Below are 15,100 nucleotides of genomic sequence, written 5' to 3'. Positions count from 1 at the left end.
ATTTTGCATGAATTATAACAGTATGGCTGTTAAAAGAGGCCAGGTACTAAACTAGTTCAGACCCATCTCTCCTTGAAAAACAGCTGGTGCATTATGAAATAAGAATCATTATAACCATGAGTAGTTGAGCAGCTGAAATTCTCTTACAAGCAAGAATGGGGAAACAGTTCACTTTAAAAGCTACAGCAAATGGTCACCTTAAATTTCAAACACTTACAGAGTGTAGTTAAAAAAGAGGTGAGACCACACAGCAATAAGCACTCCCCTGTCACATGTTTTGGAACCTGTTTCTGGCATCAAATTCAAAATGGTGAATTTTTTCCAGAAAACAACTTTAAGAAGAAAATATGGTAGTTTATTTAAAAAAATTGAAAGGCTGTTTAAACCACTTTTGAGCCTTCAGACTTTCAGTATATTCTTTTACTAATAATTTATATAAGAATTTAGAATTTTCATTTTGCTTTTTCCTCTACAGGTAGCCTCTCAGACACTGTGGAATATAAGAATCATTGTTCTTGCCAAACCAGAACACGAGAATCGTATCTCGCACATCTTTTCGGACAGTGTTAAGACTGGAATAGCTAATGCTCTAGGTCAGTAGGTCTCCATCCAAAATACAGACTACGGAGCAGCCAGCCGAATTTAATACAACAGTAGAGCAAATCAAGCATGCTTGTTTATGTTTGTTCTCTCAGGAAACAAAGGAGCAGTAGGAGTATCCTTTATGTTTAATGACACCTCATTTGGGTTTGTCAACAGCCACTTGACCTCAGGGAGTGAAAAAAAGTTTAGGTAAGGTGTAGTCAGTCACAGTAACATTTTCATATTTAATGAACAAACTGAACGTATTTGAATGCTATATTATAGGATTTCTGAAGCAATCTTTCTGCTTTTGCTAGACGGAATCAGAACTACATCAGTATTCTGCGATTTCTGAACCTGGGAGATAAAAAATTGAATCCATTTGATATTACACATCGCTTCACACACCTCTTCTGGCTTGGGGATCTGAATTACCGGGTAGATTTACCATCAGGGGTAAGAAATGTGGAATTTTGTCTTCTTGCATATGAATGTCATTTTAAAAAAGTAGCAGGACATCTGGAAAAGGTGACACTTTACCCTGACTGGAATAATCAGTGGGAAAGTAAGGCCTAATAAAGGAGTAATGGATAAGAGGCTGTGTGTTACCAGAGTCCTTACAGTAAACTAGTCAGATTTTTGGCAATGCCCCAGATATTTTCAATCACACAAGACTGACTACTATGTTTCTGAATAAGGAGAGACTTATCCACCTGACAGTAAATGCCACAATAACATTTCAAAAATATATTTGGAATCCGGGGTAAAACCTGACAAAAATAATTAGCATTTGGCTCAAATTATGGTAAATTTTTTCATGCTTTTTTCTGCTTCTTCACAACAGTTTTTTTGTGATTATTTATTTAGTTTTTTAATGTTTTTTTTTTTTTCATTTTATCATCAAGCCATTCATTAATGCTGGAAATCTTACTTTATTTGAAAACATTCAATATAATTTTGTTATAAACCCGAACATTTATTTTTCAGCCAGTGACCTGTCTCCTATATAACACCATTATTGATACTCTGATTTTATCACTATCAAATTTGATATATAAAAAAGTAAGCTATTAGTAATAATAATAATGAACATTTCATAAATAAAAAAGCATAGTGGTTTGCTTATAAGACTATTGTTGCCAAGCATGTACACAGATTGCAATACATTTTATGCACACATGTGGCCTACATCTGCCATTCTCACATTTGGTAGTGAATGGCGTTGACTCAGGGTGGGACGGGTTGCCTTAACTCAGTCACAGGTCCACCTTATTTGGGCTGGATGTCAGGTATGTTGTGACCCAAATATCGATATTTGGTCTACGTTTGGCGCAATGAACACATGCTGTGTTCATGAAAGTGTAGCTCATGAAAGTTGGCCTATGTTTGTCCCAAATAACATTTCTATATATAATAGATATTATATATATATATATATAACTCTATGTTGCAGTGATTTAATTAAATTTTCCTTTTTTGACACATAATCACAAAATTATCATGACATGGCAGTGTTTAGTGGAGAAATCTATAAAAAAAGTTTTACTCAGCAGATTACCACCACAATGATACTATTTCCTGTGCTGTGCATCAGGCTAAACCACTCCTTATTCCCACATTTGCTTTAATACTGCTAAGCAAACCATTTGATGAAAGCATCTGAATGATACACCTTGTAGATGTAAATTGGTTCACATTGTAGATGTTCAATGGTTCATGTTGTAGATGGTCATCTTGTAGATCATCTGTTGCTGCACAGTTTGTGTTGGTCATTCATTAGTCCTTAATCAATGGACACATGACACTGTTGGCAGGTGGACTGTTCTCCAGCAGCACCTCATCTGCAGACATACTCAGACTTCCATGAGAGCAAATGATCTGAAGTGACTTTAATATAAAATTAATTCATTATGATGTCATTTGCCATCCTGTGTTTGCTTATTACTCTTTTACAATAGCTGTATATGGGGGAGCTAATCATATTAAATGGGTTTCTGTTGGGTTTCAAATGCTTATAGTTTCTATATACAGGTACTTTATAATCACTCATGACTACTCTTGACATTAGAAGGCATTTTCACATGTACATCATAGTTTATCTGCTACATATTCACACATCAGTTTCATAATGTTAATGTTACCACATACTCACCCACTCCTCTTATTTCTGTTTGAGTTTAAATAAGAATACATTAGTGACAAAGTTGCTTGATATTATTATCTTCATTTTGTCTAGGTAAGCTTGTACATACATATAAATAAATAAAATTGAATAAGTAAGACATTTTTGGTCACTGCAGTATTTAAAGTGAACTTTTATTTCCTGTGGAGGCTCTCTGGTTTTAACAGAAATATTAGAGGGAGTGAAGTGTCTGACTGGTGTGTGAAACTCTAAGCAGTTCCCCATTCAGTTAGCCTCTGACATCAGCATACAGGAAGACACACTGCCTTTTTGCATTGTTGTTGACTTTTTCCAGGAAGCAGAGAACATTGTGGTGAAAATCAAACAGCAGCAGTATCAGGAACTGCTGAGCAGAGACCAGCTGAACATAGAGAAGGGCTCAGGGAAGATCTTCCTGGACTATGGTCAGAGTCTGCTTTTACCTTGCTGACCTCAGCACACATTGCACTGTACAACACACAATCTTCACAATCCTCTCATGTAATTAAACAATGTCATGCATAATCTGCTTACGTAATACTAATGTGTGCATAATTCACACATTAATATAAATAAATGTACATCTGATTTATGCCCACAGAAGAGCGACTATAGCACAAACTGCTGAAAATAACAAAATTATCAATGCTGTTCACTTCTTGTAAACTCTCAATTAATGTTTAGATGCCAAATTTAGTAACATAACAAAAATGTGATCTGTCATAAAAAGTTTTATTTTTTATATAAATAAATATAAATTGTGGACAAAAATTGCAGAAAATACCACAGTGATAATTGTGTCCTGAAATGAATTATTTTATTTTTTAGGTCAAACAAAAACTTACAAATCAGACTATTTCCACATGAGTAAAATTATAGATGTACAGGCTGATACAGGCCTGTGTAGGTTAATTTTCAAAGTGACACGAAATTAACAAATGCCTATATCAGCCTGTACATCTATAATATTACTCATGTGGAATCTGATTGTTTTGTCTGTTTTGAGTTGAACTAAAAGAAATCATACATTTAGATTAAATTAAATCACACATTTCATTTTCCATTCTCTTTAACCATTATAGAAGAAGAAGAGATCACATTCCCCCCAACGTATCGCTTTGAGAGAGACACCCGTGAAAAATATGCCTACACCAAAGCCAAAGCAACTGGGGTACATTAAGTTACTTATTGTTTTCATGTTTATTTTGTATGTTTTTTTAATTAATGGGGACAATGTCCTTGAGTGGCTCCAGCAGCTGCCAATAACCAATTTGTAGCTGTTACCAGTTTGCATGTGGCAGCTTTCTCAACCTGTGGTCACTGGCTAACAGCTGGCATTAAGTTCTGCTTCCTACTGCTGGCTGCTAGATAGAAAATGAAGCCTTACAGGAAGCTACCAGTGTTCTCAGAACAACGTATTTATCATCCCAGATCCCAGAGACTTCAACTTTTGCGGATTCTAGACTATGAGCAGAAAACACAGTGTGGAATGTAATATCTCTGCAGATTTTAGTTTTACACACTACTGTATTTGTGAAATACCATACCAGCTTAGTTTCCTTCATATTGCATTTTCTTTGCTATACTAACAGACCAAATACAACTTGCCATCATGGTGTGACCGTGTGCTGCGTAAATCTTATCCCATGGTACATGTGGCCTGTCACTCCTACGGTGAGTAGATTTTAGATTATGCAACATTATATTTAATAACCTAACTCATGGACTGTTGTTCAGTGCAAATTCTTTTGAACCTTACCAGGATGTACTAATGACATCATGACAAGTGACCACTCACCTGTATTTGCTACATTTGATGTTGGTGTGACTTCACAGTTTGTCTCCAAAAATGGTAAGATATATTTCTGCCTGTTACATTTATGTCATTACTCTTGGGAAAGTTTCTACCCCATACTTCTAAAAACAACATGTGAGTACACATCTTTTTCCAAGTATGGTGTAAAATGTGGAGAACATTTTCTAATTCATGTCCAAAAATATTGAGATCTAGTTACCTAATATGTGACCTCTCATGCCTTATGGAAGCAGTCATAATCATTCTACTCTTACAATAGATATATTTCATCATTGGATTAAGGTCCTGATACGGAAAATCACTCTAATGGTCTCCTCTATTCTGAAAGAAAGTGAGCCAAAACCATGCCAGCAAAACACCCCACACAGCAGAGCAATCACTGGACACTCTCACTGTTAGGGTCAATCATTCATCTGCACTGTTCCTTTAACATATGCCACATATGCATTTCTACCATATATGACTTATCTAACCATATCACACATCTGTATATAAGTTTTATGGGGTGTATGCTCTGCAATTTTCTCAGTAAGCATATGCTTTCTGTGTTTTGTTATATGTTGCACTAACATGCAAGCCTCAGCCATTGAATGACTATAGTTTCTATCATTACTTACTGATAGTTTTCATGGATCTAAAGGCTCTTTTGTTACTGTTCCGTAGTTATAAAACAACCTTAAAACTCTAATCATTCCTAACTTCATTAAATATGGAAAAAGACCTTTATATCTCTTTTATTAGTTGTCTTTTGTAAGCAATCAGATTGCTCTATATATGGGAATCTGGAGTGAATTAGACATCTCTTGCCCATTTACAACTTGTTCAACAGGCCAATTACACTGAATAATCACTGAATAATCTTGTTTCTACACTCACTGTCTATTTTATAAGCTCCACTGTCCATACAGGTCTCCACTGACATAATCTACAATTATAGACAGTAGTTCACTTTTTTCTACATACTTTCTTGTCCCTATTCCCCCCATTCTTCAATGCTCAAAAAACCCCAAAGGAGGTATGATTTGGCTGGTGAATCAGTCTCAGCACTACAGTGACAATGATGTGGTGGTGTGTTGGTGTTTGTTGTGCTGATATAAGTGGATCAAACACAAAAATGCTGCTCAAGATTTTTAAACCCCTCAGTTTTTAATACTGGATTGAGAATTATCCACCAACAAAAATATCCTGCAAACAGAGTTCAGTGTCCACTGATGAAGTACTTAAAGATGACCACCTCAAAATGTGCAGTAACAGATGAGCTACTCTCTCTGACTGTGCATCTACAAGGTGGGCCAACAAGGTAGGTGTTTAACAAGGTAGACAGTGAGTGGATGCAGTGTTTAAAAACTCAAGCACCATTGCTGTGTCTGATCCAGTTTTACCAGCGCAACACACAAACACATCACCACCACATCAGTGTCACTGCAGCATTGAGGATGATCCACCACCAAAATCATACCTGCTCTGTTGTGTTCCTCTGGGGGACCTGACCATTGAAGAGCAGGGTGAAATGCGAATAAGAAAGTATGCAAAGAAACAAATGGACTAGGATCTGCCATTGCAGAACTACAAAGTGCTGCTGTATGGTCAGAGGAGCTGATAAAATGGAAAATGGGTGTAGATGCCGGGTAGGCGTTCATAATCCAGTAATCGTTCAGTGTACAATGAGTGTACAAAGGGCTTTTACCTTGTAGTTGTCGCTACTGCTTAAAATAGAACTAAATTCTTTTTTACTTTAGATCTTACAAAGGACTCTAAAGGTGCCATCAAATTCATGAATTGTGTTGCTACTCTCATGACTAAATCCAAGACCAAGTTCTTCATCGAGTACCACTCAAGGTGCTTGGAAAGTAAGGCCACTCCTTTTTACTTTACTTTAATGAACAGCAGTAAACTTTGAAATGAACTTTTCAGTATAAATGTTTGTTTTTGTGCTGTTATCAGTTTTAATTCTTATTATTTAAAATGACAGAATTTGTTAAGGGACCTGACGGAGAGAATCAAGAGTGTGTAGAGGGTTTCATAAAAGTTCGATTCGGGACACAAGCAGAGGTAATCTGATGCTTGTTGCATATTGGGGGTGTAAATGCACTGCAAGCTTTACTGTCATGTGAATCAACAAAATGTTTTGTGTTTCCCTGGGTGAAACAAAGTAAATCAGTTATTTCTGGGTTTTTTCTTTCCTCCACAGCTCACTCCCATCATTTCAGATCCAGAATACCTACTAGATCAGCACATCCTCATCAGCATAAAATCTACAGATAGTGATGAATCCTATGGTGGGTGTATTTGCAGTACAGATAGACAATGTTGTTGTTTGCTATACATGAACTTCTTGAACTGCATTTACCTGCTTCTTTGCTTTGAAGTTTAAATGATGTACAGTCGCCATTATAACCTTATGTAAATCCCTAATGATAGTATTTGACTATTTTTTTTTACAGGGTGCCCACCTAAATGCTGTATTATTTACAAAACATTGTACCAGTTCCCATTTGTTGAATTTACAAATCTTGGGGAAAAACAAAAAAAGAAACCAAGCTGTGCCAGGCACCCAAACTTATTTTATGGTTCATTTCTTTCCTATATGTTAAATCCTGAACATGAGGATGTGTACTTATTTTTACTTAGCAAAATCAACAAAGAATGCAATTTGACTAGGGGCACCTAAATATTTGCATACCTTATGTTCCAAGACTGCATGTTTGTTCACTTGTTTTGTGATGTGTACAGGTGAGACATGTGTGGCTCTACGCTCTGCAGAGCACACCTACACAGAGTTTGATGTCATACTCACGCATCATGGAGAACGCACAGGTTCTCTTACTGGAGGAATACAGCTGATAACCTCAGAGGGCAAACAGACAGAGAAACTGTATGGTGAGTCAGCCAGCATATGCCTCCACAATCATGGTATCAGTCAGGATTCCCACCACTGGGTCTATGTAATGCATGTCTAATAATTTTAGGACCCTCGAAAAGAAGAGGAGTAAAAAGGATGGTGTGATATGAATGAAGCTTAATATTCATTACACATTTTGATTATATAGGGCGGCACGGTGGAGCAGTAGGTAGTGATGCAGTCACACAGCTCCAGGGACCTGGAGGTTGTGGGTTCATGTCCTGCTCCAGGTGACTGTCTGTGAGGAGTTTGATGTGCTCTCCCCGTGTCCATGTGGGTTTCCTACCACGGTCCAAAAACACATGTTGGTAGGTGGTTTGGTGACTCTAAAGTGTGTGTGTTGCCCTGTGAAGGACTGGCGCCTCCTCCAGGGTGTGTTCCTGCCTTCTGCCCCTGAACTGGAAAAGCAGTTACAAAGAATGAATGAATGTTGATTATAGATAGACTTACTCTGTTTCTTTCCTCAAAGGTATCCTATTGTAGAGAACAATGCTTCAAATTTTTTAGTCCTTCATAAAAGTTTGGCTTCCCTGGATCGTGACTTTGTTTGATTCTATTTGCAAAACATAATTGCATTAAGTTGGCAAATTTTTTATAGCGTTTTTATTGTAGCAAATCTTGTCTATGATATTTGAAGCAGGTGACCTTTGGCCATATATTGTATATCCAACCATCATTTTTATTTGACCCCCTGATGTGTGCTGTCAATAGAAACATTTTTCTGGATCACTCCTCCATGGTTCCCTTTTACATTCTCAACTACAGAGAGTTCCAAATCAAGAGAAGAGTCTAAACAGGAGAAGTCAACAGAATTAGTAAAATGAAAAAAAGACCATTTCAGATTTGACCATGTGTGTTTTTTCCTCTCTGCAGACTTCATTAAGGTTGGTGATGACTCAGGGGGCAGTAAATGCAAATCTGAACTCAGCAGCAAGTGAGGCTTTTCTTTATTTTGAAATTACTACACACATCATTCAGTATACAGTCATATGCAAGACTTGCATATGATCAGTAAACTAAACTTTGTGAACAAATTGTGAACTGAAGTTGTGTGTAAATGTTAACAGAATATTTAATCAGGTATGTTTAAATTGGTTGCATATCTTTACTCCATTCTATAACAAATAATGATTTTTATACAATTAACAGGTTTTCTCTCGTGCTTCCCAGTGATATCAGTAACCCTAGCTACATGGGTGTTAGCTTCAAGGGCAGCAGTGCATCGTCTCGTGCTAAAGACATGGGAACGGGCAACGTCTCCCCAAAAAAGTCTGGATATGACCATTCTGTGTTCAGCCCAACAGCCAAGGCCTCCAGTCCTTCGTAAGTAAACACAAGCATACTCTTAGACTAAAGTGGCTATAGTAGGCTCTAATATCTCATGAAAGTAAAAATTGCACGTAAATTAGACTCTATGTTTTGTCCTTTATATTCATTTGTTGATTTACTCTCTTTTGTTGTTTGTGCCTCTGTATTATGTATGTTTAAGGTTTGTATTGTACCTGATTTCCTTTAATATGTTTATATTCCCCTAAAAAATATTATACATTTGATTTAAAGACATGGCATATTCAGAATTATTATTATTAGTAGTAGTAGAACTAGTAATAGCAGGCGGCATGGTGGCGCAGCAGGTAGTGTGTCTGTGGGAGGGGTGTAATTGTGGCTACAGTTCTAGGGTAGATGATGTTCTATTAGTGCATGTCCTAATAATCTTGTGCCTTTCACTTGATTGGAGGGGGAGTCTGAATGATTTTGTGACCAGTGTGGGTTGAGCCCTTTATAGTATTGCTAGCACTCTTTTGTAGGTGACTAGCATAAACTGTGACCAGATTGGGGAGCTTGGTTTGCACAATCTTCTGCGCAGACTTTACTATCAGGGCCAAGTCTCTCCAGTTCCTGTGCCGCTGGTTTACCACACTAGCTCTTAAACAAATTCACTAAGAGGTGAGAGGGCAGTTTGACATTTTAAGCTCCCTCAAGAAGAAAAACCTCTGCTGAGCAGGGTGTTAAGTGTCCATGTCAGATACTTTGTGATGTGGTTCAGGATTTTGATTTTATTATTTTTAATGTTGATTCTTTAAGTGAAAATGTAAGTGAACGTCCTCCACTACCAAGAACACATTTTAATGCATTAGTACTCTTTATTAGTGGAATAGAAAACATATAATGTGACATGTACAAAATTTTATTGGTGGCATGTTAATTTGCATTATATTAGGTTGAATTAATTGTGTATATTCCTATATGTTGCAATCAACAAATAAATAGAAACTGTGTTCCAAATTTCCTGACAAATTGCATGTTTATGTAAGAATATATATTCTGAAATTTTCTTGCAGAACTTTCAAGATAATAGACCTTCCCCATACAGAGCTTAAATTGATCTCTTTCTTTTTCTTTTTATAGAACGGAGGATGGCCAGCCAGCAGAGATGTTTGACAATCCTCTCTATGGCTCAATGGGAAAGTCAAGAAGTGGGAAGGATCAGGAAATCTGGAAAGACCACCTGCCTCCCCCAGATACATCTGCATTCCCCAAACCCTCAGATCCCCCTGTGCCTATGCCTCGCAACCGCTCCTTCACCTGCTCTGATAGCAAGTCGCAGAATCCCTCACCTCCCACCAACCTCACCCCCACCTCCTCCACCGGCAACAGCATTCTGCAAACTTTGTCAATCACCAAAAAACCAGTGGTGCCCTCTCGCTCAGAGGGGGGCATGATACTGTCAGGCAAGCCACCCCTGCCCATGAAATCACGCCCTGGTCAGCCACAGGACCCCCAGCCTCAACTCCAGCCCCAGTCCAAGCCTAGAGATTACAGAGACAGCTCAGAGTTACCATCCAAGATACGGCCACCCATCAGACCCAGCCAGATGCTGCCTAAAGATGGTACTCTATCATTGATGGAGCAATATTCTCAAAAACCTAAGTGCCAAAATTGACCCATTGGCTCAAATGTTTTATCATTGTCCCTATCACTGGGAGACAAATTACTAATTTAAAGTCTGGTGATGTATATACAGGCCACACTCTCCTATCACTCCCCAGGCAATGTTAGCCAGCACCTGGCATCTGTTAGCTGACATAATATAAATGACAATTAGTATTTTCTTCCAAATATGCTTATCTTAGCATTTTGAAGGAAGCTTGTGTTAGTATAATGTGTATAATGTGAAAAGGAGTTTTGATCAACATCTAGAATTGTGAAGTGTCAAAATCATTTTCAAGTTAAAAAAAATAAAATAAAATCAGTTTAGGAAAAACTATTGATTTTTAAAACCCCTATTTGAATTTTAAATTTTTTAACTTAAATCTCATGAACATGAGATTAATGTTGTTTACTAATTCAACCTTCCTTCTTTTTTTAAAACCCCTTCACACACAAACATTTGATTCGTAAAAAAAATGACACTCCTAAGAACTGAACAATTCTAAGATGATGCAAATGTGTTTCTGCTAAAGCAGGACTGCTCAAAGTTCAGTTATATGTATTAGTAGCAAAATATAGTGTTTTATTTTAAAAACATAATATACATTTAAAAAACATGACACTTATATTTTACTCAGAAGATTGCAATTTTGGACAGCACTAGTACTTTAGCACCTTTTTTTATGTACAGAATATTTTGATCCACAGCAACGATAAACTTAACCCCTTAAAATGCAAGAAAATGTATTTTTAATTCTTCATTCTCTTAACTATAACATTTAGGTATTAGTTCCTTAGTTTTTACTGAATAATTTGTAAGAGTTAATAATGATAAATCTAAAATTGAACAATACATGTCCTGTATAAGGCGTTTTGTATATAGCTGTGTACAAGTTGAGACATATAACCGCTAACTTATAGAATACTTTAAACAATTATACAATATAATAATTTTTTTTTTCTCTGTTTGCAGTGCATCATGAGACACCACCACCTCCAAAGAATCGGCCCCTCAAATGATTTTCTATGTTTCTCATTTCTAGAAGTCTTTTATGTCTGAAGCCTACTGTTCTACAGCTGGAAATATGACATTGTTTCAGATGAAAGACAAACACGTTGGAAGCTAGAGATATTATCTGATATTTCCCCAATCTTGCACAAACTCTATTTTTCTATAATTTCAGAGTGAATATATTGTGAATGTACAGCACATACAGTTTAGCAACTTTTGTTTCTGAGGATGTTGTGATATGGGGCTTAATGATAAGCAACACTTGTGTAAAGACACAGTTTCAGTTCAGAGAAAGCACAGACGTAGGAATCTCATGATATTTTTCATTGATTACTGATGTAGATGACTGATCATCACTGACTCATTCTGTTTCTTACAAAGTACACAAAACTGCCATTTGGACCCTAATGTTAGATGCTGTAATTGTCCTGAGGCTGTGCTGAAGATGAGCATATGGGAAGAATAATTCATTAAGTTGAACCAAGTCAAGAATTATATTCAACCATTTTAATTCATTTTGGAATTTTTTTAAGTCGTAATGTCCCAAAAATAGAGCTATTAGGAACAATGCCACAGAAGAATTTCTTGGGTTCTCTAAAGAACATTGCACAGTTGTGAACAAAAGATATAATATACAGGATCCATTTAAAAAAAATTTTCTCACACAATATAGCCAAGCCATGATCCATCAAAGAACTTTAAAATTTTATAAGACAATGGCCACTTGTTTATTTCTTCTTTAATAAAGCAAACCTCCAGTTTAGACCAGTTGTGATCAACACCTTATCACTTACCTCTTGTGTAAACTTTGCATTAAAACTTCTCTCAGATATGTCTTTGTCTATAATCCACAGTGTGATTGGATTTCTCTTGTTCTTGCGTCCTGCTGATAATCATACAAACTTCAGCCATTGCACACACACACACACACATACAATTAACGCCACAAAGCAAGTTTATTAATGTTGAGTTTATTATTAGAGACATTTGGCTGATATTTTACATCTCTCAAAATTTATGTTTACATTCTCAAAAAAGATATTAAACAGGTGGGTACCCCTAATGTCACCGGTGTTGTACCTTCACTGGTGCATCTTCAGTGCTTTTAATTAGGGAACATAATTGCAGAATATTCCAATACAAATATTCAGCTCTCAGCTTGAAGATTAAAACATCTGACAGGTGAAGTGAAATAACATTTACACCTGTGTACAGATGGGATACACTGGGCAGCAAGTTGTTGGAAGCAGTAAAAATGTATAAAATTAACATTCCAAACTACTTTTACAAGTGCCAAATTGTTATGTGCTGGCTGTGATTAAAAAGATGCCAATATGCAGTGCATCACAGCTTGTGGCATATGAGGGCTGCGTAGCTGCAGACAAATGGTTTTACATGAAACAAATATGCATGAATCCCCATGGGAAAAGGTTTAAATTACAAAAATTAATTTTAACAATATTATTGGGAGAGCAAGAGTGGGTAGGATGACCACCCTAGTGCAATGCAAGTATCTGTAAGTTTACATAACAGAATTTAGCACTTAGTGTTCTCCAAACGTGCTGAGCACTCAAAGATGTTTCACTGGCAGCAGTAGGTGGAATTGCTAATATTAAAACACTGGGGACAAAATACAGAAAAATTTAAGGGTTACACTATTATGATTCACTATGGATCCTAAAAATATCTAAGCATATACTGATACTGGAGAAAATACATTGAGGTATATTTTATTTCATTAGTAAAGATTGCCCGGTATGTCAAAGGCTTATCTTACCCTGCAGATTACTGGAGAAATCTAAGTCAAATGACCATAAATGTCCACAGCATCATAACATGGTTTTCTTTTAAATGAGCAATATATGACTCTTTCTTAGTGTACTCAATGAAAAAAAAAAGTTAATAATCTTAAACACCTTTTCCTCTACATGGAAGCGATTCAAATCTGTGAATAATTGTTTCTGTCAGAGCATGGTCAACTTCAGTAAATGTTACATCTTTGATCTCTGTACAAATAAAACACCCTAGCAAAAAGAATTGTTTACACATATAAAGACTTGAAATTAAAAACCATAGGAGCATATGTTTCACACATCAATCAAGTATTTTTGTTGTATTTTCAATATGTTGAAAATATTTTATGTTTGTGACAAACATAAAGGTAAAAAATAGTTCCCTAATATGATGTGGTGTGTAATATTAATTTCTGAATTAATACGCTTTACATTTAACCATTTGAATTGTAATAGTTTCCATTCGTTTCATCAAAAATATCAAGAGTTCAAATATAGGAGAATTTAAGACTTGGTGCTGTTTGAATTTTATAATTTTTCCTGTGGTAGTTCAGCTATAATTAATATGTGTCATTAAATAATACAAGTGTAATAGAAATAAATAAAATGGGATGGTTGATTTAAATTAGTGAAGTGCAGTGTTTTTCTTTGTATGATTAGGCCATTGTACAGTTCTTGGCTCTGACAAACCTCTAAAAACAAATAAAACCTCAAAAATATTTTCCAGGTGTGCAGATATAATTTGCTATTGGCATGTAAAAGCTAGGATTATAATTGTAACTTTTTAAGATATTGTCATACAACCCAGACTCTTTCCCAGCTAACAGGGAATGTTCCCACATCTTTGGCTAAAGTTATGTAAAAGCTCTCCTAATGTTAGTCGGAAACGTTCCAAGTGAAAGTCACATGAAAGTTATTTTAGCATTTTTTATATAAATAGTCTAAGGAGTATGTGTATGGTATTCTTTAGAAACATATTAGGAAAGAGTCACCTGTTTTACATCAATGTTTGAGATTAAGGTACACCATTGAAAGATCCATTGATTGTGTTCAAGAACATTAACTTTTTTTTGGAACATGGAACGTAACCTCTCTGGTGGGAAAAGAGCCTGAGCTGGTGCGCGAGGTTGAGAGGTACCGACTAGATATAGTTGGGCTCACCTCGACACACAGTCTGGGCTCTGGAACCAATCTCCTCGAGAGGGGCTGGATGCTCTTTCACTCTGGAGTTGCCCAGGGTGAGAGGCGTAAGGCAGGTGTGGGCTTACTCATAGCCCCCCGGCTTAGCGCCTGTACGTTGGGGTTTACCCCAGTGGACGAGAGGGTAATTTCCCTGCGCCTTCGAGTTGGGGAAAGGGCTCTGACTGTTGTTTGTGCTTATGCACCGAACAGCAGTTCAGAGTACCATGCCTTCTTGGGGACCCTAGAGGGAGTGCTGGAGAACACTCATTCTTGGGACTCCATTGTTCTGCTGGGGGACTTCAACGCTCACGTGGGTAATGACAGTGAGACCTGGAGGGGCGTGATTGGGAGGAACGGCCCCGCTGATCTGAACCCGAGTGGGGTTCAGTTATTGGATTTCTGTGCTCGTCACAGTTTGTCCATTACGAACACCATGTTCGAACATAAGGGTGTCCACAAGTACACCTGGCATCAGGACACCCTAGGCCGCATTTCGATGATCGATTTTATAGTCGTATCATCTGACCTGCGGCCATATGTTCTGGACACTCGGGTGAAGAGAGGTGCTGAGCTGTCAACTGATCACCACCTTGTGGTGTGTTGGATCAGATGGCGGGGGAGGATGCCAGACAGACCTGGCAGGCCCAAACGTGTGCTGAGGGTTTGCTGGGAATGTTTGGCAGAGGAACCTGTCAGAAAGATCTTCGACTGCATCCCGGGG

General features: G+C 37.1%; 1 protein-coding gene across 3 annotated transcripts in view; it reads left to right on the top strand.

Annotated features, from left to right (window-relative positions):
* Positions 1–13,783, top strand: part of inpp5d (inositol polyphosphate-5-phosphatase D) — a 33,292-nt gene extending 19,509 nt beyond the window's left edge. For 2 of the 3 annotated variants that reach the window (XM_066665181.1, XM_066665183.1), the window contains 15 exons: positions 476–593; positions 696–792; positions 900–1,038; positions 3,060–3,168; positions 3,826–3,914; positions 4,336–4,417; positions 4,506–4,595; positions 6,299–6,409; positions 6,532–6,611; positions 6,751–6,838; positions 7,293–7,439; positions 8,335–8,395; positions 8,611–8,784; positions 9,871–10,352; positions 11,366–13,783. In XM_066665181.1, the coding sequence (XP_066521278.1) occupies positions 476–593; positions 696–792; positions 900–1,038; positions 3,060–3,168; positions 3,826–3,914; positions 4,336–4,417; positions 4,506–4,595; positions 6,299–6,409; positions 6,532–6,611; positions 6,751–6,838; positions 7,293–7,439; positions 8,335–8,395; positions 8,611–8,784; positions 9,871–10,352; positions 11,366–11,412 (1,914 nt within the window). In that variant the 3' untranslated portion in view covers positions 11,413–13,783. The remainder of the gene's footprint in view (positions 1–475; positions 594–695; positions 793–899; positions 1,039–3,059; positions 3,169–3,825; positions 3,915–4,335; positions 4,418–4,505; positions 4,596–6,298; positions 6,410–6,531; positions 6,612–6,750; positions 6,839–7,292; positions 7,440–8,334; positions 8,396–8,610; positions 8,785–9,870; positions 10,353–11,365) is intronic. The other variant, XM_066665182.1, reaches the window with a different exon arrangement.
* The last annotated feature ends 1,317 nt before the right edge of the window (positions 13,784–15,100 follow it).

The sequence above is a fragment of the Hoplias malabaricus genome, chromosome 3, assembly GCF_029633855.1.
Source record: "Hoplias malabaricus isolate fHopMal1 chromosome 3, fHopMal1.hap1, whole genome shotgun sequence".
Lineage (NCBI taxonomy): Eukaryota > Metazoa > Chordata > Actinopteri > Characiformes > Erythrinidae > Hoplias > Hoplias malabaricus.
Note: the sequence above shows the minus strand (reverse complement) of the source record. Positions and strands in the feature narration are given on the sequence as shown.